Raw genomic sequence first — 24,573 nt, 5'->3', positions numbered from 1 at the left:
TTAATTATTGCAGAAGAGCCTGGTTGTCAGGGACTGACAGGTCGTGTGAAAGCTGAAACCCTGCCAACGTACAGGCCCACCAGTCCAGCCAAGAGGTGACACTAATGATCTCTCGTGAAGTATCCTCCATCATGGCGGCCTCCGCTTGTGAGAAGATCACCGGTGCGTTTAGGCTGCGCTCGTCCGTGTTGCCCTGGTTCAGGGTAGCGACCGCTTCCTCCAATGTGCGAGGACCTGATTGTCGACCGTCAGGCACATAGAATTTCTTCTGGGTCTGAGACCCGGTTGGAGCTTAAAGGAACCCTGTTCCCTCAACGAATTCTTAGGGTCTGACACAGAACAGTTCACATGCTCCATTCCCAGGGCAACATCGGGTGTTAACGGTAGGGTCGGGGACGGTTTCTGCTGGACAGGATTGTCAAGCATCCTGCCCAGACCTGAGAGCCAAGCTTGCTCTGCTGCTAGCTGAGGCTCGTCTAACCTATGGTGCCGTCGGATGAGCGCGAACACCTTATGATAAGACGAGACCTTGTCCGGGGAGCACTCGCCTGAGCCCACATGCTCGTCCACGATCTGCCCCTCCGCGTCGGAGGTTTCATCGAACACCGAGGGATCCGCGGGCGCGGAGGCATCCCTCCCCTCCTGGATGGGTGGTGGAGCGGCTGCCTCCGTCACGGGTAGAGCCGCCGGAATGGAGGTAGCCGTCATGGGTCTAACCCCCTCCCAGGGCTATCCGGACGATGCTGGTCGTTGGTTCCCGACACATGGGTGGAGCCCCCGACTTACTACATCGGGGCAACTGAAAGCATGCCAACAGCTGCACCCGACGAGCGGGCGGAGCCAAAGAGACACTGTGCAAGGGTATGGAAGCGGCTCCAGCAGCCACCGAGGCAGGCACTGGAGCGGTAACCTTCTTGCTAGAATCCCGACGGTGTCGGACTACGGTAACATACCTATTCCTCGATGAAGACTTCTTCCTGTACCTCCTCCTCGAGGACTTCGACCTCTTCCTGGTCGGGCTGACGCAGGAGCTTGGTCTCCTCCTCTTGGAATGCTTCCTCTTCCTCCTGGAGTCCCGTCCACTGGAACTGTCTGACGAGTAGGAGCTGTAGGAGGAGTGGTCGTCGGAAGAATACGAGGTTGCCGAGTCATCCGTTTCGATGACAAGCCTCATGGGGGTCCTTGGTCTGGAAATTGGGGTCGAGGGCTCCATGAGGTCCGGCGGAAGAGTAGCTGATGGCGCCGGGGGTGAGCAGACGGCGGGTCGAGAGGCGAACCACCCGTCGAATTCCTCCTCCTGGCTCATGGGGGACCTGAAGGAAGTCCTAGGTGCTGTCCAGACGATGGAATCGGGGTCCGACGAGCACGTGGGTCTTCTTTCTTTTTTCCGACCACCCCCGGAACCCGCTGAACCTGAAAAACACGGCTCGGGCGTGGGGTAGGCGCTGATTTGGGCTTCCCCCACACCGGGTCTTCACCTAAGACGGGTCTTGCGGGCACCAGGCCGTCGTCCACTAAACACACTTCCGCCAAACTAGCAGACCCCCACTCGTCTGCAAAGGCCCCTTATCCACAGATTCCTCGACATCAGACTCATGGGGAACGACAATGGGCCGTTTCCCCGAAACGGACTTACCTCGTCCCCTACTCTGGGTAGGGGAAGGTGAAGGAGAACCCCTCCCTGACTGGGCTGAGGACAACGTAAGTGGTGAAACAAGGCCTGACTTCTTCGAAGATCTCTTGGATGCCTTCTTTTTCTACTTTAGCTTTTCTCAATATCTTCTGTGTTTGATAGGTTGTTGCACATTTATAGAATAGTGCAAGGAGCCATTCTTTTGTCCTCTCACTAAAGGGTAGGATCTTCTCTACTGTAATACAGAATTATCTGGCTGTCTTCCAAGTTATAAGCAATTTCATATGTATTTTCAGTCCTTGCATGGTGAATGGTAGGAAATTCTGGTTGTTCTGACATAGCTCGTTCCATGGCCATGTTCATTTTCTTTCAGCATCCTCTTTATTATATGGCTTTCCACTGAGTAGGAGTTGGTGAGCCTCATTGAGAGTGGTTGTGGCTATTCTAGGCTGGCCTTGATCTTCAGTCGAGTTTCTAGATTGTCGACCTATTTTATTTTGATGTCGAGTCAAATTGATGTTGGTTATAGTTTCTTGCCAGCATTGACATCTTTCATAGCCAATTGAGTTAGGTAGAGCTTTTCCAAGCTCAATTGTATTGATGGCAAATGGATCTTCATTACATGACTGTATCTTTTGTACAGCTCTTTGCTTTGGTCATTGAGGCCAGATATGTAGGTATTTCAGCAGTGTTTAGGGATATGTTCTTTGCAACCTTCCACACTGATGATTGGGAGAAATTCCATACTGCTGAGGATCAGAGATGTTTGATATCTTTGCTTCTATATTACTAGAGTAATTTTCCCATTTTGCTTTGCAGTAGTTTTAAATCTTGGGATTTTGTGATGGGTCTTTGTAGGTTTTGACAGGTTTTATATTTTTTGCAAATGTTTGATGGTGCTTGGAGAGGACAAAAACCAATTGCTGAAATGAAAACCAGTTGCTGAAATGAAATTATCAAGACTCAACGACAGCAAGGCTGTCTACCAAATTCCTCCCTTCCCCGGTCGGCTATCCTAAATCTTTGATCAAATTCTATTGGCTGCTGTAAGTGATTCTGTTCCTATAGAGGATATGGGATAGCTATCAGGTCAGAAAATTTTTAGTGGTAAATAGTTTGTGAAAGTAAGTTTGCCCATACAGCAATGATATTTTTATTTCACTTTTCCTCCCATACAAGCTCGGATATTAAGAAAGCATTTACTTCTTTTTACAGACCAAAGACAATAAGGTTGTGAAATATTCTCTCCTGCCGTTATCCCTGCATCAATGGTGGGCTGCGTGATGCGCCCTCTGCAATGCCTTCTATCAAAGGCATAATGTAAGAAGATAGCTTGGAACTCTTCTGTAATTCAAGTAAAATACACTGCTACTTCATTAGGATAATTGAATGAAAAACCAATTTTCAAATACTATACATTTTTGTAAAAATAACATTGGTTTAGAGCAAGAACTGTAAGATAATTTTTTTACATTTTTCCTAGAGTAAAAAAAAATTATTGGTACACAGTACCTTCATGTCAATGTATTTTGTACAGCACCTGTCAATAAAACAAAACACAGAAGCCCACACAATTCTGGTATCATCAATGACTAACAATCAGGTGGCAGGAATAACTTTGATAACAAGTAGACTATTTCTGGATGACAAAGGCTGCACATAAATTTATGACCACAAATTTAATTCTATAGGTGTTTTGCAGGATACGTTCAGGGAGAGGGGGGGGGTTAGGGACCTGGAAAGCATTGATTACTCCCCATATTGACAAGATTAATAATAGTTTCTCAATGCAACAACCTTTAGAGTACTGTTCAATTTGGATCTAGTTTGTTATTAAAACCAACCGATATAGATTTTATAGTTTGTACTTTTTTAAACTTTGCAGGCAAAAATTTTAGTCGAAAATATTTAGACAAAAAATATTTAATCAAACAGATGATATCTCATGCTGAGTACTTCTATATAGCTGGGGAAAAATCTCGAACCATTAGATTTTCTTACATGGTAACTGCTATCCAATTTTTAAAAATTTTACTAATGTCGACTTTTTTTCTTATGTTTTCGAGAGGGTGATCGAGAATGGGATCTTCTTTTCCGTGGAGACCTGGACCTACGTTTACGAGATGGAGATCTTGAGTGTGTACGATGACGAGACCTGTGAACAAGATAAAAGTTTTAGAAAATATTATCAGGAAAACCTTTTTAGATCAAAATTTATACTTTGAGGTCATTGTTAATCCCATAGTTTGGCATCAAAATTCCATAAGTAAAAAGTTTCATATTCCCTATCGATAAGTAAAACATCTATAGCACTAAAAGTTTGAGATAAAGTCTAGACTGCAATAATGGCCTGCTTCCACCAACAATTTTGTGTTAAAGAATTATACCAAGTCTCATTGAGTTGGCTAAACTTCAATCTTGATAATTTAAGCTGGTTATTTTGTTTATTTTCAGAGAACTAACTTAACTGATATCTAATTTATTCACAGGTCACTGTTCATTACGCATCAAATGAAATTTAGGGTAACTGGTACTGGTCTCTTATTTTCAACAATAGCTGATGTCCTATCAAACACTACTGCAGCTCAAAACAGAATGTCCATGTCAAAAACCTCACCTTCACTACAAAGGGAGAAAAAGCTGCACTTAAATTACATCTGCTAGTTAGAAAAACCTTCACACATCAGAAATATGACTGGGTTAATGCCATTCATACTGGGAAAGTTGACATGCTTCAATTTATTAGATGCCTGAGGAAAGGTTTAACAAAACTGCAGATACACCAGAGAAGAAACAATGTCTTCATACCCAATAACTGTCAATTTTGTTGACGATATTAATTGGTTGCTAAGACCACATGAGCTATAAGACCTTAGGACTTGTCACTGCCTTCACTTGTGATGATCAGTAATTGGTTATAATTGCCAGACTGTATACCATGTCAATTAAGAAACACTGCAATAGTTTTCATCACTTCATTTCTTCTTAAGGCAAGAACAGCCCCAAGGAAGTTTACTGGGAAGAAAGAATAATTAATCTATGCCGGAAAAATACTTACTTGTGTGGGGATCTTGAACGCTTTGTTGGTCGCCTTTCTTCAGGAGGAGTTGAACTCCTGCTCCTATGACGATGGTGTCTTCGTTCACTACCCTCCTCTCTCTCTATCTGCAAGAAACATTTACATCTGTTTCATCAAATTTTCAAAAGGTAACTGGCAAGAAGCTCTGATTTTAACCAGCAAGAAATGAGATTTAATTCAACAAATTTTCAAAACAAGAATGTATTAAATTCAACAAATTTTACAGCAAGAACCAAGAACATCTTTAATTCATTATTCATAATTTTTTTTAGAGTTAACTAGCAAGAAGCTCTGATTTTAACCAGCAAGAAATGAGATTTTTTAACCAGCAAGAAATGAGATTAAATTCAACAAATTTTACAGCAAGAACATCTTCAATCCCAACCTTTAACTGGGAGGAAACCAGAACATTTTTAATTCAACAAGACTGATGTTAATTGGCAAGAAACATGATTCATAATTTCGTAAATACAGTAAAATTTTCATACCAACCGATGTTAAACTGGCAAGAAAACCTTCTTCATACAGACCGATATTTACTTGCAAGAATTAATAAACATATTTTCACATATATTCATAAATTCAACAAGATTTCTTACACACTGATGTTAAAACTGACTAAATTAACATTTTTCATTGTTAACTGGCAGGAAATAAAAACATATTTATATAAAAAAAATATTTTCACTGGCAAGAAACAAGATATTGAAATATTTACTCTATAAGATCATCATATTCAATTCGACAAGAACTTGAATCAACAACATAGTATGACAGTGATTTCATATTGATTAACGATTGTTCACTGGCAAGAAGAGATTTCATACTAACCAACGATGTTCACTGGCAAGAAGAGATTTCAATCCAACCAATGTTATATAACTGGTAAGGAAAAAATTTTCAATGCAAAAACATATGTTCCCATATTCAATTTTGAACAACATTGATTTCATACTGATCGATGTCAAATGGAGCAAGAATTCACATTCAAAATTGTTAACTGGCAAGAAAAGATTTAATACAGAATGATAACCACCCAAATCCATTTTATAAATTCTACAAGATTTCATACCATTGACGATGATCGACAAAAAATAAGATTTCATATCGATTGATGATAACCAACAAAAAAAACAAGATTTCATAAATTCTACAAATGACCGATGTTAACTGCCAAGAAAACAAAGTTTCATACATTGATGATAACCAACAAAAAACAAGATTTCATATATTCTACAAATGACCGATGTAAGAAAACATGATTTCATACAGAATAATGAGAACCGAGAAGAAACTAGTTTTAAAAATTAAACAAGATTTCAATATGACCAATGAACGTAACAGGAAAGAATAAGATGTTTTTTTCAACCATTGATGATAACTCCAAAAATTTTATGTTTTCATATGTACAACAGTATTTCATTTCGACCGATGTTAACTGCAAGAAAACAAGATTTCATATGGAAGAATGAGAATCAACAAGAAAAGACCAATTGAAGATTTTTTTCATACAAACACAAGATTTCCTAATTTCCACAAGATTTCATTCTGACCAATATTAACTGGCAAGAAAACATAGATTTCATAAAGATTAACGGGAACCGACAAGAAACGTGAATTCATAAAATCTATAAAATTTCTTTCTGACCGAAGAACTTGAACTGGAGACAAGATTTTTTTTTTTTTCATTCTGACCAATATTAACTGGCAAGAAAACATAGATTTCATAAAGATTAACGGGAACCGACAAGAAACGTGAATTCATAAAATCTATAAAATTTCTTTCTGACCTTAGAACTTGAACTGGAGACAAGATTTTTTTTTTCATACAGATTGATGATGATAAAAAACAAGATTTCATTCTGACCGATGTTGACTGTCAAAAAACCCAAAATTACAAAGACTAATGAGAACCTTTAAGAAACGAGATTTCATCACACAGACTTATGAAAAACCAGTTTGTCATCAGCAGGATGCTAAGTCTGTAAAGTAGTGCTAGCACTTGTATAATAAATCCTGCTAAGTCTGTAAAGTAGTGCTAGCACTTGTATAATAAATCCTGCTAAGTCTGTAAAGTAGTGCTAGCACTTGTATAATAACAGCCCGATTATAGTAACGTGTAATTGAATAAACTTTATAACCCTCACCAAATTTAAATACTGATTTAAAGATTCTATAGCCTAAAAAAAAAATGTAAATAATACAATGCAAACCATAAAACCCATTTTCAGCATTTATAAAACCATAAATTTAATTTATGTATCACAAGTAAAGTGATTACTGCAAATAAATCAAGGGAGAGGGGAGGGGACTTAGCCTGCCAAAAAAAAACTTCCTGCCAAAAACTTAGATTGGACCAAGAAAGAAGTTTTTACGTTTACAAGTAAAAAATCACAAAAATATCACAACACAGTACAAATAAAGTTTAACGGAGACATTACAGAAGATAAACGTAAACTAGAGTAAAGCAATGGATGAAGCAGCCACATCATTTCTTACAATGCCTATCATGAGCGCTGCTGGCGAGAGCGCAAACTGAGTTATCTGTAGTTAATACCTCCATGGTCCATGAAATATCTCAACCCTCTATCAATTCCAAATATTTCAAGACCTATATCGTATATCAATTCCATAAAATATCGCATTTTCATGGGGCCTATATACCTAAAACCCACAGCCTTCCAAAAATGTGTTTTAACATTCAAAACCATACTGTATATCAAACCACCTGCAAGACTTAAAAGACCTGAATAAAGATTTCTATATAAACAGCAGTCAATAACGAACAAAAAAACCAGGAGGAAGAATATAACCATCAAAGCAGGTGACAATCAGTGTTCCAAAACGCAGTCAATAACACAAAGTGGGTCAATAACTTTTGTCAGCTTATTTCTCAAGACATCCAGGAAAAAATTTGACCATGTAGCTGTACCACATGATTTAAGAAATGAATTTTGAAAGTTAGACAACAATTTCCCAAAAATAAACTGAAAACCCTAAAATATCAATCCTATGGAGACACCTTACAGGTTATCTGCAAATGTTACGATTTTTAACATACTTAATAAATCTGTAAACTTCGTCCTATTTTCTATTCACTATTTTGGTAGATATGTCACTTTTTAAAGATCTACGATACTATTGGAATTTATAAAAAAAAAAAAAATGGGCTTTCAAAACAAAACTTGATCCTTGGCCTAAATTTCAAAATCTTATCTGTGTGTGGTACAATTGTTGAAAACCACTACAGTAGTTCATAAGACGAGCTGTAATAAGGTGCAGAATTTGGCATTGCCACCCAACTGTATAATCTGGAACAAGCAAAAAACTTTAACTTTTGAAAACAAAAAACTGTATAACACTCCAGAACCAGTTGTCTGAAAAGATTGCATTTCTATAGCTTCCTTCTCAAATTTGGGTGCACTGCCCATAAAACTGGTTGTTCAACAAGATTAGTTTTGTAAGGAAGCCTTCTAGGATATTCCGGCAACATAAGCCAGAGATCTCTGCACCACTAAATTGAAATGATATTGCTCTTAATCTTCATTCTTCTGAGAAAGAATTTTTCTAAAGCAGTCATGGTCCCTAAAGACCCATCCACACGCAAATTGAGACTTCATCCTTTTGAACTTTTCCAGCAAAACAAGAAAAGACTGAACCCTCTTTGGGCTAAATTGGAACCAGCTATCATACTTCTGATCCTGGACCCCATGTAATTTCTATCAGCAGCTGAACTACGGTGAAAAATGGAAAAGGCGTACAGATAAATATTTAGACCAGTCCTGTAACAGGGTATCTACCTTTCCATGCTAAAGGATCAGGAACTGGTGAACAAAATCACTTTGTCTTTGTTCTGAAATGATGCAACTATGCCTTGTTTGGTCATCCACATCCATGCCAGTATAGGGATATTGACCTGTTTCCCTCCTTTCCGGATATGTTAATGATGCCACGTAGAATGAATAACCTTATTACCAGTAGCTAATATGAAGCATCTGTGAACAGAGATGAGTTTGGAACCCTCAATCATAGGGAAACTCCCTGGGATAAGACAACAATCGTCCCACCTAATCAATAACCTAAGTTAGTTTTTCATTACATTTCTTATTAATCCAAGAGAATCTCAAGATAGGTCCGGTAGAAACTTCTTCCAAGAGACCAGGACTCTCCACTTTTCAATAACCTGTGTAACTATACTATCTAACAAGAATCCCTTCTAAAAAGTTTCAGAAAACAACAAAATCCTGATCCAACCATCTGAAATAAGATGAAACCGATCATCCTGTATCAAGACTTCAAGATATTCAACTATAGAAACACACCATGTCACATAAATCATACTATGTGGCATAAAATGAATATTTAAGGACAGAAGCCCTCTTTGACCCCCGGACAGTACTGTGGCCTCAGGGTGTAGGCTTTCAACAAAATATTTAATTGCTAGTGAAGCAAACCACGGTGGAGCAAAGAACAATAAGTGAAAACTAGCGTTAGTTCATTGACAAAGAATGAAAATGGAAAACAAAATTTCCTTTATTCTTCCATAAATGCCATACTAAATGACTGATTTTTTTAGAAATGGACTCATTCTAGTATTTTGATTTTGTCGTGTTATCTTGGCAAAGTAGAACAGTCTGTTTCTATCATCATCTGCCCTTCAACAATAAAGAATTTTCCTAACCTTTCCAGAATCACAATTCGGGTCAAGGAGGGCTAGGATTGCAGCCTAGGCTACACTCAGAGGGAGGAGACATTACCTTATACATAAAGGTAACCAGGGATGTGCGAAAGTATACTAAAGCCCCTAGACTACTATCCTAGGAGCAGGGGAATCGACTACCAGATTCATCGAAACACATTGTATACTCTTTAGTAAGAGGAAATACCCATGTGCAATCACAGAATCTTATACGTATAATTGCCTAATACCTTCATTTAAATAGGGTAACACTAGGAACACTTATTATTATATCATGCATGAAAGTAAACTAAAGCGCCTAGGCTAGCATGCCTAGCATCGGAAAGATCGGCTACCTACATTCGCCGAAACTAAAGAATACTAACGGCATAATATAACTAATTCCTAGCAATGAAGACTAAATAGCTAATATACTGATAATTAGCTAAGAACCGGGACGATCGTTCTGGCTAACTAAATAAAGCATGTGATGCAAACGACAGCGTCGGCGGCACCTCCGGTCTAGGCAATAGCTCCGCCACAAAACACAGTTTATTTCGAGAAAAAAACGTTACTCTCCGGCCAGAGCTAATTTATACAGTATAAGAAGTGAATACTCAACTTTCCAGAGGCAGAAGAGGCTAAAGATTACGACATGGCTGTGTAAATAGTGAGAAAACTGGGAAAACAACACCTGGTCAAGACGCTACTACAAAAGCAATGAAGATGGCAGGCAGAGATGACGTCATCCGAGTGCCCATAACAGTAACAGAGGAGGAGAACTTTGTAACGGCGCCTCCTGTATCTTGCCACTTGTTCCCCCCTCGAAGCGTAAACGCTATGTGGGGTGCAGATAGCTATGTGGCGTGTCAAGAATACGTGCCGTTATTATGCGATATCCTAAAGGGCAACCTTGAGGAAACTCGCGCCAAAAGTTAGAATTCTGGAGTCTTTTAGTTTAATTCTCTGGGAAGATCCACTGTAGTCAAATATACCCTTAGGAAGCTACTAAAGGAACCTTCCATCAGGACGACATGGCCTGAGCCCAAAAGAGAATTTACAGCAGTTGAAAGTTTAATTTTTTGGGTACATGTACTTGGTAGTTTTGATTAAATAACAGAATTCTAAAAATGACATTGTTTATTTCTATACTCACCAGGTGTTGATATTGCTTCTCCTCCAGAAGCTTGATTTGATCTACCATTACCGACAAATTAAAGAATTTTCCAATTTTTTACCCTTCAATAAACACCTGAACTTAGTAAAGGAATGGGCATTCTCTGCCTCTCATCAATATTGTCTTTCTTTCTTTCCTCAGTTTAGAAGTCTAAATTATCCCTATCCTCTTGACATACGAGGTAGTGGGCATGTATATGAACATCAGGCGGGTACAGAAATAAGAAATTCTCTTATTACAACACTGTTTATTTCTATGAACTTCCCCTGATGTTCATATTGCTAACTCCCACTCTACTGGAAGTGGGATGCCAATGAAACAAAGACGTGATAAATCTAATTCAAAGCAAAATATATCATGGTTAAGATATACTGAGTGATTTAAAATACACCTGCTTGTATTTAGTCTAAATGATATTTCTTGATTGATACCAAATCATACTTGTAGATAAAATTAAAAATCAACTGAACTTGAAATTTATCTGACCAGGGCCCTGCAGCATCTATGGGGCCTAGAGCCTGGCAATTTTCATAAGTGAACTATGATTCTTTAAGATAATGAAAAGTGATAATATACTTGGTATGCCAATAAGTAACTGTTAAAACTCTTTCCAAAGAAAGATATATAGAAAATTTTAGACAAATGGAAGACCTACTCAAATCATGTACCTACTTTCAAGCTATTATTAGATTTATACCCAATTTTATTTAGAGATACTGGCCAAACTTCAAATTATGAATGATATAGCATTTTTGGACATAGGCTGATTAGGGACATTACCTCCAATACCTGAAGTTTGGTCTAAATAATACTGAATGGCTCTTACTAGAAAAAGAAACCACTTTTCTACTAAAATGCTTTCATCCATTTTCACTAACAGTATATGTGAAAAATCATTTTGTATTCCCTGAAGGTACTTTCACAGATAGCATTTGCCTATCCATCTGCCATAGCAATTCCCCCAATTTTGTGGGGTACCAACATAAAAAAATAACAAAAGGGGGATTTTCCTTTACTTCTTTCCTCTTTCCTTCCATCTTCCACACCCCACACTTTCCCCTATCTTCCACCACAAATAACATTTCATTTGCTGACTTTCTTACTACCGCTAATTTGGTCGTCAACTAGGTGACCATAGATAACAGCAGGGCCTATTTGAACTACAGTCCTGTAAATCTCCTGTATGTTCTTTGTTCATTTTTTAAAACTTAATATTTTTTTCATATTAAATTTCACTTTTCATAAATCCATTATACTCTCTTACAATAACCATTATAACCTCATAAAACACACTTTTCAAGCTAAAACTTAATTTACAGTACACACTTTTTTATACTGTATATACACAAATGAAAAAAATTTAAATCAGATCGTTCCTTAACATATGTACTGGTCTGCCAGGCTACAACGTTGACCAAACTGTATGTTCATTTACTGTGATAAGAAAGTAAAGCTGTAATCAAAATAAAACAGGATTTTGATAACACTGATGTTTCACTTTACTGTATCCAATAATAATGCATGTAATATTCACATATTAATAATGCATGTAATATTCACATATTAGTATCATATTATGAAACAAAGCCATCGCGAATATAAATCTTTTTTCATTGTTTACGTTTGTAAGATAATCAAGACTACCACTACACTTACCAAATAAGAAGATTAAGGCAAGCTACTTCTCATACCTTAGATACTGTTGATTTTAATCGCATATCGAAGTTTAGGGGTGTTTCAACCCTGCTGCCGATGCATGATAATTTTGTAGTTTTTAGCTTTGCGGTGCTCGATTACAAAGCTTAGGGAATTAATTACTTTATTCTCCAATTCTTTGGGTAGTTTTTGGGCTATTCAGTTAACGTTTTCATAAACAAAATCATAGTACAGTATAATGTAATAATATATCAGTCATATTCTATATAACGTTATTTATTACAACTTACCATTTTACAAAATTTAAAATGCAAGCAAAACTGCTCTAGTTATCCGAATCGGTTGTTCTTAACAAGTAAGCTGTATTTAGTTTGGTTGTTTATAGCTGTATGCATTACTAATAAAAATTTATTCCTTTTATCATTCTCAGTGCTTCTATAACTTATTGAAATAGAATTTGGGATAAAGAGATGGTGGCAAAGAGGTTAGCTCATTATAATTTGGTCTAAAAAAAAACTCTCGCATGATACACAAGATACAAGATAAAACCCTTCTTTATAGGTGAAAATTTGGGTGTTGCACAATATGCAAGACCACAAGTTACAAGAGCACATATGGTATTACTGTAATTTACATTTGGTGTTTAATCCCCAAAAATAGCTATTTTTAACAAAATTAAATATATAAAATATAAAACTTAACTGCCCTCAGAAACCCTCAATATAAAGAAAAGGCCACAATATAGATTTACACATACAGTAACCCCTCGCCATATCACGGTTCACCTATCGCTCCCTCAGTACATCACAGATTTTTAATTAAATATTACTGGATATGTAAATCTATATAGCAGACTCTCTTTATATCACAGGTTCCTGAGGGAAGACGTTTTACACCTTTCATATTTTAATTATTCTTAGTTATAAATAGTTACTTTTGGGCATAAAAATTAACAAACAAAAATTACAGTAATGCAGCATACTGTATATACGTATACCACTTGCAATCTAGCATTATGATTGAGCAACGAATTTTCACCCATAAATTTTTTTTTTCATCGTGCATATCATATATCATTTGAGGTCTTTTTTTGAAACCAAATTACTATAAACTAACCTCTTATCTCCATCACTTTATCCCAACTTCTAGTTAAATAAGTTAAAAAAGCAAAAAAGGATGAATGATAAAAGTATCATTAGTAAAGCATAACATCCATAAACAATCAAAGGAAAAACAGCTGTTTTTGTTATAAAACAATTTGGATAATAACTCTTTTGCTTGCATTTCAACTTCTGTATGATAGTAAACAATTACCATAGTTGCTACAAATGACATTAAGTAGAAAATAACCTTTTTCAGTATATGAAAAGGTAAATTGCACAAAAGCTACCTAAGAATTGAAAGAAAAAGTCAATAATTGCCTAAACTTTGTAATCAAGCATTGTAAAGGTAAGAGCTAAAAAATTACCTTGCAAAGGAAACAGGGATGAAACACCCCCAAAATTTTGATCTGCCATTAAAATGGAGAGTAAATAAAATACGAAAAATATTTTTACAAAAACTACATACTATACTTAATAAAATATAAATGATAGTTCTAGTAATTGGGTATTCTAGCAAGAGAAGAAAAATCCTTTGGTAGTTTGCCTTAATTAGCTGATCTGGAAAGCATAGATGGTAGTCTCGAAGAGCTTAAAGACGTACACAATAGAAAAGACCTTTTCACTATGTTTTTATTTCATGATACAATGGTAATATGTTAATAGTACATGCATTACTATTAAATATAGTTAAGTGAAACATCAAGTGTTATCAAAATACTCTTTATTATTAATACAGCTGCAGTTTTTGGCCACAGTAAATGGACATATAGTTTGGTCAACAATGTGGCCTGACTGAGCAGTAAATACATTAATGAGTGTTCAGATTTCTACTTTTTCATTTATGTATACCTAAGGATGTATATCTATATAAATGAAAGTTTTAGCATAAAAAGTTTTATGAGTGTATAAGAAGTTTATAAGAGTGTAAGGAGGGTTAATGAAAGCTTAAATGGTGCATGGAACAGAAACTGTATCATATTTAAAAACTACGTTATATTAAGGAAGTGATAGGTGAACCGCGATATGGCAAGGGATTGCTTTAATATATTTATAAATCTGTGATGTACTAAGGGAGCTACTATATTGGTGAACCGTGATATGGTGAGGGATTTGAAACATGTATTTTTATGAGAAAAAAAAAAAAAATGTTATTTTCATTAGTAAAATAAATTTTTGAATATACTTACCCGATAATCATGTAGCTGTCAACTCCGTTGCCCGACAGAATTCTACGGAAGGGATACGCCAGCTATCACTATACTAGAAGGGGGTGTACTCACCAGCGCCACCTGTGGCCAGGTACTGCAGTACTTCTTGTTGACACCACCTCAATTTTTCCTCGGTCCACTGGTTCTCTATGGGGAGGAAGGGTGGGTCAATTAAATCATGATTATCGGGTAAGTATATTCAAAAATTTATTTTACTAATGAAAATAACATTTTTCAATATTAAACTTACCCGATAATCATGTAGCTGATTCACACCCAGGGGGGTGGGTGAAAACCAGTGTACATGACTAAAGGATAGCTAAGTATCCCGTATTTCATATAATCAGTTATTCAGAATAACAATGAAATAATAAGTACCTGGTAAGGAAGTCGACTTGAACCGTTACTCTGCCTTTAATAAGTTCGTCTTCCTTACTGAGCGCAGCGTTCCTCTTAGGAGGCTGAATCAACTCTAAGGTGCTAAAGTATACAGGGCTGCAACCCATACTAAAGGACCTCTACACAACCTCTAACCCAGGCGCTTCTCAAGAATGAATTGACCACCCGCCAAATCAAAAAAGGATGCGGAAGGCTTCTTAGCCTACCGTAACAACCCAAAAAACAACAATAAAAGCATTCAAGAGAAAGGTTAAAAAAAAAAGGTTATGGGATTAAGGGAATGTAGTGGCTGAGCCCTCACCTACTACTGCACTCGCTGCTACGAATGGTCCCAGGGTGTAGCAGTTCTCGTAAAGAGACTGGACATCTTTAAGATAAAATGATGCAAACACTGACTTGCTCCTCCAATAAGTTGCATCCATAATGCTCTGCAGAGAACGGTTCTTATTAAAGGCCATCGAAGTGGCTACGGCTCTCACTTCGTGGGTCCTTACCTTCAGCAAAGCAAGGTCTTCATCCTTCATGTGAGAATGGGCTTCTCTAATCAGAAGCCTTATATAATACGAAACTCCGTTTTTGGACATGGGCATCGAAGGTTTCTTGATCGCACACCATAAGGCTTCTGACTGTCCTCGTATAGGTTTTGACCTATTAAGATAATATTTCAGAGCTCTGACAGGGCAAAGAACTCTTTCTAGCTCGTTACCCACCATGTTGGAAAGGCTAGGAATTTCAAACGATCTAGGCCAAGGACGTGAAGGAAGTTCATTCTTAGCTAAAAATCAGAGCTGTAAAGAACATGTTGCAGATTCGGATGTGAACCCAATGTTCTTGCTGAAGGCGTGAACCTCACTAACTCTTTTAGCTGTTGCAAGGCAGACGAGGAAAAGTGTCTAGAGGGTAAGGTCCTTGAAGGAAGCTGACTGGAGAGGTTCGAACCTAGGAGACATAAGGAACCTTAAGACTACGTCTAGATTCCAGCCTGGAGTGGGTAAACGACGTTCTTTAGAAGTCTCGAAAGATTTAAGGATGTCTTGAAGGTCCTTGTTGGAAGAAAGGTCCAAACCTCTGTGGCGGAGAACTGAAGCCAACATACTTCTGTACCCTTTAATCGTAGGAGCCGAAAGGGATCTCTCATTCCTTAGATGTAATAGGAAGTCAGCTATTTGGGTTACAGAGGTATTGGTAGAGGAAACTGCATTGGCTCTACACCAGCTTCGGAAGACTTCCCACTTGGATTGGTAGACTCTACGAGTGGATACCCTCCTTGCTCTGGCAATCGCTCTGGCTGCCTCCTTCGAAAAGCCTCTAGCTCTAGCGAATCTTTCGACAGTCTGAAGGCAGTCAGACGAAGAGCGTGGAGGTTTGGGTGTACCTTGTCTACGTGAGGTTGACGTAGAAGGTCCACTCTTAGAGGGAGAGTCCTGGGGACGTCGACCAGCCATTGTAGTACCTCTGTGAACCATTCTCTTGCAGGCCAAAGGGGAGCAACCAGCGTCAGCCGTGTCCCTTCGTGCGAGACGAACTTCTGAATGACTCTGTTGATGATCTTGAACGGTGGGAATGCGTAAAGGTCGAGATGGGACCAATTCAGCAGAAAAGCATCCACATGAACTGCTGCTGGGTCTGGAACTGGGGAACAGTACAAAGGAAGCCTCTTGGTCATGGAGGTGGCAAACAGATCTATCGTAGGCTGACCCCACAAGGTCCAAAGTCTGTTGCACACGCTCTTGTGAAGGGTCCATTCCGTGGGGATGACTTGATCTTTTCTGCTTAGGCGATCTGCTGAGACGTTCATGTTGCCCTGAATGAACCTCGTTACTAGAGTGAGGTTTAGACTTCTTGACCAAATGAGGAGGTCCCTTGCTATCTCGTACAGGTTCCTCGAATGGGTCCCTCCCTGCTTGGAGATGTAAGCCAAGGCTGTGGTGTTGTCGGAGTTCACCTCCACCACCTTGCCTAGCAGGAGGGACTTGAAGTTCATTAGGGCCATATGAACTGCCAGTAGCTCCTTGCAGTTGATGTGGAGCGTTTCCTGTTCCCTGTTCCATGTTCCCGAGCATTCCTGTCCGTTCAAGGTCGCGCCCCAGCCCGAGTCTGATGCATCCGAGAAGAGATGAAGATTGGGGGTCTGAATCGCTAACGATAGGCCCTCCTTGAGAAGGAGGATGGTCTTCCACCACAAGAGAGTGGTCTTCATCTCTTTGGTGACAGGAATAGAGACTGCTTCGAGCGTCAAATCCTTGTCCCAATGAGCTGCTAGATGGAATTGGAGAGGGCGGAGGTGGAGTCTCCCTAACTCGACGAACAGGGCTAACGATGACAGGGTCCCTGTGAGACTCATCCACTGTCTCACCGAGCAACTGTTCCTCTTCAGCATGCTCAGGATGCAATCTAGGGCTTGGCTTATCCTTGGGGCCGATGGAAAAGCCCGAAAATCCTGACTCCGAATCTCCATTCCCAGGTAAACTATGGATTGGGAGGGAATGAGCTGGGACTTTTCTAAGTTGACTAATAGACCCAGTTCCTTGATCAAGTCCAAAGTCCAGTTGAGACTCTCCAGACAGCGACGACTCGTGGAGGCTCTCAACAGCCAGTCGTCTAAATAAAGGGAGGCTCTGATGTCCGATAAGTGGAGGAATTTTGCAATATTCCTCATCAGATGCGTAAACACCATAGGAGCTGTGCTTAGGCCAAAACACAGGGCTTGGAATTGGTACACAACCTTTCCAAAAACGAATCTCAGGAAAGGTTGGGAGTCTGGATGAATATGAACGTGAAAGTAAGCGTCTTTCAGATCCAACGAGACCATCCAGTCCTCCTGCCTGACCGCTGCTAGGACCGACTTCGTCGTCTCCATAGTGAACGTCTGCTTGGTGACATAAGCATTGAGCGCGCTGACGTCCAGCACCGGTCTCCAACCTCCTGTCTTCTTGGCCACCAGAAAGAGACGGTTGTAGAAGCCCGGGGATTGATGGTCCCGGACTATAACCACTGCCTTCTTCTGTAACAGGAGCGACACCTCCTGGTGTAACGCTAGCCTCTTGTCCTTTTCCTTGTAGTTGGGAGAGAGGTTGATGGGAGAAGTGGTCAGAGGGGGTTTGCGGCAGAATGGTATCCTGTAACCCTCCCTTAGCCACCTGACAGATTGGGCGTCTGCACCTCTTCTTTCCCAAGCTTGCCAGAAGGTCTTGAGTCTGGCTCCTACTGCTGTCTGGAGAGGAGGAGAGTCAGTGTTTGCCTTTTGAAGTCTTGGGACCTTTCCTAGACCTGCTCCTGGAAGAGTCTGGACGGGAGCTTCCTCGGCTGGGGGCTCTGCCACGAAAGGGCGGAATAAACCTTGTAGCAGGAGTATCAGCCACTGGGGTGCGGTAAGTCCTGGGAACTGAGGGAGCAACCTTAGCCTTACGAGCTGAAGAGGCCACAAGATCATGAGTGTCCTTCTGAATCATGGCCGCAGACAAATCCTTGATAAGCTCTTCGGGGAACAAGAACTTAGAAAGCGGAGCAAAAAGGAGTTGAGACCTTTGACAAGGTGTGATGCTGGAAGAAAGAAAAGTGCAAAGTTGCTCCCTTTTCTTAAGAACTCCTGAAACAAACATTGATGCAAGCTCGCCGGACCCATCCCGAATTGCTTTATCCATGCAGGACATTATAAGCATGGCTGAGTCCTTGTCCGCAGGGGAGGTCTTCTTGCTCAAGGCCCCCAGGCACCAGTCGAGAAAATTGAAAATCTCAAAGGCACGAAATACACCCTTTAAGAAGTGGTCTAAGTCGGAAAAGGTCCAGCAGACCTTAGAGCGCCTCATTGCTGATCTACGAGGAGAGTCGACCAAACTTGAGAAGTCAGCCTGGGCAGAGGCAGGGACTCCCAAGCCTGGTTCCTCTCCTGTGGCATACCATACGCCCGCCTTAGAAGTGAGCTTAGTAGGTGGGAACATAAAGGAAGTCTTCCCTAGTTGCTGTTTGGACTGCAACCAATCCCCTAATATTCTTAAAGCTCTCTTAGAGGATCTAGCAAAGACGAGCTTAGTAAAGGTTGACTTAACAGGTTGCATGCCCAGCGAAAACTCAGATGGAGGAGAGCGGGGGGTAGCAGAAACAAAATGGTCCGGGTATACCTCTCTGAAAAGAGCCAGGACCTTACGAAAGTCAATGGGTAGAGGAGAAGACTTGGGTTCTTCCACGTCCAAAGAGGGATCTAGGTGCGCAGCTTCCTCCTCAGAAACCTCATCACCAGAGTGTAGCGAAGTGAGAGGTAAGGTAACAGCGGTATGCTGAACAGCAGAATCTGAACAAGCGGGTGCATAAACACTTGTGGTTTCATCCTCAAGTCTCTGTTGTTGAGTTAAAACCTGAGGTTCAGGCTGCAAAGACTGGTCAAGAAGAGTAGAGGAAGGTAGGCGCATGGGTTGAGGTGGCTGACTCCTAGCATGAGCTTCTTGTCTCAAGAGTTGCGCTTGCTGTAAGGGTTGCGGATGCGCAGTAGCAGGTTCCTGAGGAACGAGTTGAGGTTCCTGAGGTGTGAGCTGCGAGAGTTGAGGTAGCGGCTGCGCAGAACGCAGTTCCTGTCTCGTGAGTTGAGGTTCCTGAGGTGCTAGCCTTAGGAGTTGAGGCTCTCGCCTTGAGGAGAGTTGAGGTCGCTGCAGCGAGAGCTGAGGTGGCTGCCTCATGGATGGAAGAGGTTGTCGTACCTCAAGAGGTTGTTGCCTCGCTGGTTTAACCGCAAGAGGAAGAGGAGGAAGTAAGGCATAAGACTCCTGCTCCCATTGTTGAGGTTGTCTTAAGGAAGGCGGGGGTTGCTGCACACCGCTGGTAACTGGCAACTCAGAACGCGGTAAGGTAGCCTGAGGAACCTCAACTTCGTACGCCTGGCAGACTGGACTGCGGTGAGGCGGAGCGCTCGCAGGAGGAGGTGTAACCTTCTCAGCCTGAAACTCACGCATTAAGACCGCAAGCTGTGACTGCATGGACTGCAGCAAAGTCATCTTGGGGTCAACAGACGCTAAGGTCTGCTGAGGCAAAGCCTTAACAGAAGATGAGGTCTGTTGAGGCATCACCTTACCTCTCTTAGGAGGTGTGCAGTCACCTGATGACTGCGGAGAGTCAGAGCTAATCCAATGACTGCAACCAGGTTGTAGAACTCTTGAGGTCTGGACTTTACGTTTAAGAGGTCTTGAGACCTGAGTCCAGCGTTTTCTCCCCGACATCTCTTCTGCAGACGAGGAAAATAAGGGCTCAATCGTCTGCGGGTGGGAGTGACGGTCTCTGTAAGACACGCCCGCAACCACCGAGGATACTTCTGTGCGCCGATCAAGGCCTGCCGAACCCTTTTGCCCTTCGACATTGCTTCTCCCCTGGGCTTGGGAGCTTGCAAGAGGTCCCGGACTGGGAGGACGACTGGCACGCACAGAAGTACCCTCACGCACAACACTGACACTGACACTAGCACTTGGCACCGCACTGACACTAGCACTTGGCACAGCACTGGCACTATCACCTCCCACTGCACTTTTGACCTTAAGTTCTTTGACGTCTGTCAAAAGAGACTTATGGTCACTAACCACCGATTCCACTTTGTCACCTAAAGCCTGAATGGCACGCAAAACATCGGACATATCAGGTTGAACACAAATAGTAGGTTCGGGGGTAGCCACTACAGGGGGAGGAAAAGGTTGAGGATCATGAGGTGAGGAAAAAAGCGAAGAGCGAGAAGAACTCCTCCTAACTCTCTCTCTCTCTAACTTGGTTGAATATTTAAGGAATCGAACAAATTCAAGTTCCGAAAGTCCGGCGCATTCCTCACATCGATCTTCCAACTGACAGGGTCTTTCCCTACAGTCAGAACAAGCGGTGTGAGGATCAACCGAGGCCTTCGGAATACGCCTATTACAAGACCTACATCGTCTATGGGGTGGGGCTTGTGAAAGGTCAGACATCTTGAATCAAAGAGCTAGTCAAGGGGGATTCCAAATCAAGCAAAAAGATCGTTAACCATTAATCAAAACCAAATAAAAGCTATCTAAGCTAATAGAAAAGTTTCCAGTATAGCGACAGCTGAAATCTTAGAGAAATACTTCACCAAAAGCCGTGAACAATACTCCAAAATTATAAGCGTATCCAGAACGTCTTGCCGGAAGCACGACAGAGGAAAAATTGAGGTGGTGTCAACAAGAAGTACTGCAGTACCTGGCCACAGGTGGCGCTGGTGAGTACACCCCCTTCTAGTATAGTGATAGCTGGCGTATCCCTTCCGTAGAATTCTGTCGGGCAACGGAGTTGACAGCTACATGATTATCGGGTAAGTTTAATATTGAAAAAAGCTAATCTACAACCCTAGTTAGAAACACATGATGCTATAAGACCAAGGGGTCCAATACTACGGCACTACACAAGACTAGAGAACAATGGCTTGATTTTGGAGTGTTTTTCTCCTAAAAAGAGATGCTTAACATAGCTAAAGTCTCATCTACTATTACCAAGAGAAAAGTAGCCAGTGAACAATTAAGAGTGCAGTAGTTGAACCATTGAGTGAAGAAGAATTGTTCAGTTACCGTAGTGTTGTCCAGCATTCACAACCCTTCCTTATCCTGCCTCAAACACTCCTCTTGCCGCACACATCACTTCCAATCCCAACAAAATTCTCTTTTACCAACTTCCACTTCTCCTCTAGATCACCAGTTTCTCTTCCTTCCACCACGTCATATGCCACTTTCAACCTTTCTTGATATTCGCCTCCTTTTTTTTTTTTACTACCTCCCTTTTAAAACCCCACTCTTTTGCTACAACTAATTTTACTTCATCCAAAAAGTGATCAGGCACTGTTAGCCATACCCCTAAACACATGCACTTCTTTCAATCCTCTCAACATCCTTTGTGTTAATAAATAATCCATTAATACCCTTTCTACAACTATTCCATTTGACACTTTTACCCATGTATACTTGTTTATAATCTCTCTTCTTGAAAAAAATACTAATCACCAGCTCTTGTTCAACACACATCTATAAATCTCTCACCACTCTCATTTTCACCTGGTATGCCATACTTCTCAATGACACCTCCTATCCCTCCAACTCTCACTCTGGCATTTAAGTCACCCATCAAATCAACATAATTCCTTCTAAAGACCTAGTTAATTAATTCCAGAATTCATTTAGCTCATCTTCACTCCTCTCTCAACCTGGCCCATACTCACTAACACAAGCCCAACATTCCCTACCCAACCTAACCCTTACCCACATTAACCTAAATGATACCACCTTCCATTCCTCTACTTTATCTGTCATCTATTCACTCGGCAATAAAGCCACACCTCTTGCTCTTCTCCTTTCAATCCCAGAAAATGTACCAGTCATTTCACCAAACATGACTTCCCTCTTCCCTTTTATCTTTGTCTCATAGAAGGCCAATATATTCATCCTTCTATTCCAAAACATACTTCCAATCTCACATCTTTTAGTATCTATCGTACTACATCCACGCACATTCAGACACCCCAAAACTAGAGTGAAGGGAGCAGTAACTCTCCCCCCAAGCTACTCTTCTTTGATATCTCACAGGAGAGGGGGTTAACAATCCCCTCGTCCTGTCCCTTTTAGTTGCCTCTTACGACACGTAGGGATACATTGACCCTTTCTAATTGTAGTTATGCACTCCCGCAGCCACAGGGGGCTTAACATCTGTAATACTGTAATACATCATACATATACCAAGGTAATTCCCCCAATTTTGGGAGGTAGCCGACATCAAACAAATGAAACAAAAAAGGGGACCTCTCCTACCTACGTTCCTCCCAGCCTGACAAGGGACTCAACCGAGTTCGGCTGGTACTGCTATGTTGCCACAGCCCACCCTGCCCTGTTATCCATCACAGATGAAGCTTCATAACGCTGAATTCCCTACTGCTGCTAACTCCGTGGTCATCCAAGGCGGAGGAAGCAGCAGGGCCTACTGGAACTGCATCACAATCGCTCGCCATTCATTCCTATTTCTAGCACGCTCTCTTGCCTCTCACATCTATGCTCCTATCACCCAGAGCTTTCTTCACTCCATCCATCCACCCAAACCTTGGCCTTCCTCTTGTACTTCTTCATCAACTCTTGCATTCATCACCTTCTTTAGCAGGCAGCCATTTTCTATTCTCTCAACATGGCCAAACCACCTCAACACATTCATATCCACTCTAGCTGCTAACTCATAACACCCGTTCTCACCCTCACTACTTCGTTCCTAACCCTATCTACTCGAGATACACCAGCCATACTCCTCAGACACTTCATCTCACACACATTCAATTTCTGTCTCTCCGTCACTTTTATTCCCCACAACTCTGATCCATACATCACAGTTGGTATAATCACTTTCTCATACAGAACTCTCTTTACATTCATGCCCAACCCTCTATTTTTTACTACTCCCTTAACTGCCCCCAACACTTTGCATCCTTCGTTCACTCTCTGACGTACATCTGCTTCCACTCCACCATTTGCTGCAACAACAGACCCCAGTACTTAAACTGATCCACCTCCTCAAGTAACTCTCCATTCAACATTACATTCAACCTCGAACCACCTTCCCTTCTCATACATCTCATAACCTTACTCTTACCCACATTAACTCTCAACTTCCTTCTCTCACACACCCTTCCAAATTCTGTCACTAATCGGTCAAGCTTTTCTTCCGCATCTGCAACCAGTACAGTATCATCCGCAAACAACAACTGATTTACCTCCCATTCATGGTCATTCTCGTCTACCAGTTTAAATCCTCATCCAAGCACTCGAGCATTCACCTCTCTCACCACTCCATCAACATACAAGTTAAACACCCACGGCGACATCACACATCACTGTCTCTGCCCCACTCTCTCCGGAAACCAATCGCTCACTTCATTTCCTATCCTAACACATACTGTCAATCAGATGTACCACAGATGAGTTTAGATGATGGTTTAGATGAGTCACCTTTGAGAGAGGTTGGTTGTGCATACTGGATTGGACAATCCAACAGCAGGTGCCACAGATCTGTGAACTAATTCCTTCTTTGGTTAGAAATGCTTTATTAGCCTCATCCTGTTGTTCACAGAAATCCTAACTTTGTAAATAACTTGTTGAACCATGCCAAACTGTGGGGAATGATAAGTAAACAGTTCTTATTTTACGAGTGCTAAATTATCTAACTAACATCTCGGCAAATAAGGTATAAGTAGAGGATTGGAAGTAACTACATTATCGAGAGTAGAAATATAGGATTCCAGGTTACCCTCACTGTTTATGACCAAAAAAGTTCTATGTGTTTAGAAGATTGGCTAAAAAATTGGAGGACTGATGTCATATCTGTTGAAAGGCAAAATAAATAGAGAATTGGAGGCCCTACGAGAATAATTCAGGTCTGATATACTGTGTATCACTAGACTTCACAATGAAAAATGCGTAATGCCCATAAGACCAATAATTTAATTTTTCATTCTTTTTCAAACAACAATATTGCATGAATACACTAAAGGAATTTTTCTCATTTTCTGATTGTTACCTTTCTCAACATTTTCTAACTTTTTCTCTTTTATATATTCTTTCAGGTAAAATTACACCCCACCCCACCCTGTTAATTCATAGGAATCTAATGAATGGAAGGGGAT

General features: G+C 40.7%; 1 protein-coding gene across 1 annotated transcript in view; it reads right to left on the bottom strand.

Annotated features, from left to right (window-relative positions):
- Positions 1–3,480: 3,480 nt before the first annotated feature.
- LOC137652204 (U2 snRNP-associated SURP motif-containing protein) overlaps positions 3,481–24,573 on the bottom strand; it is a 52,077-nt gene continuing 30,984 nt past the window's right edge. The window contains exons 22-23 of the mRNA XM_068385426.1: positions 4,692–4,798; positions 3,481–3,788 (exon numbers count right to left, since the gene is read on the bottom strand). Coding sequence (XP_068241527.1) covers positions 3,668–3,788; positions 4,692–4,798 — 228 coding nt within the window. The 3' untranslated portion in view covers positions 3,481–3,667. The remainder of the gene's footprint in view (positions 3,789–4,691; positions 4,799–24,573) is intronic.

This window comes from Palaemon carinicauda, chromosome 13, assembly GCF_036898095.1.
Source record: "Palaemon carinicauda isolate YSFRI2023 chromosome 13, ASM3689809v2, whole genome shotgun sequence".
In the NCBI taxonomy this organism is placed as follows: Eukaryota; Metazoa; Arthropoda; class Malacostraca; order Decapoda; family Palaemonidae; genus Palaemon; species Palaemon carinicauda.
Note: the sequence above shows the minus strand (reverse complement) of the source record. Positions and strands in the feature narration are given on the sequence as shown.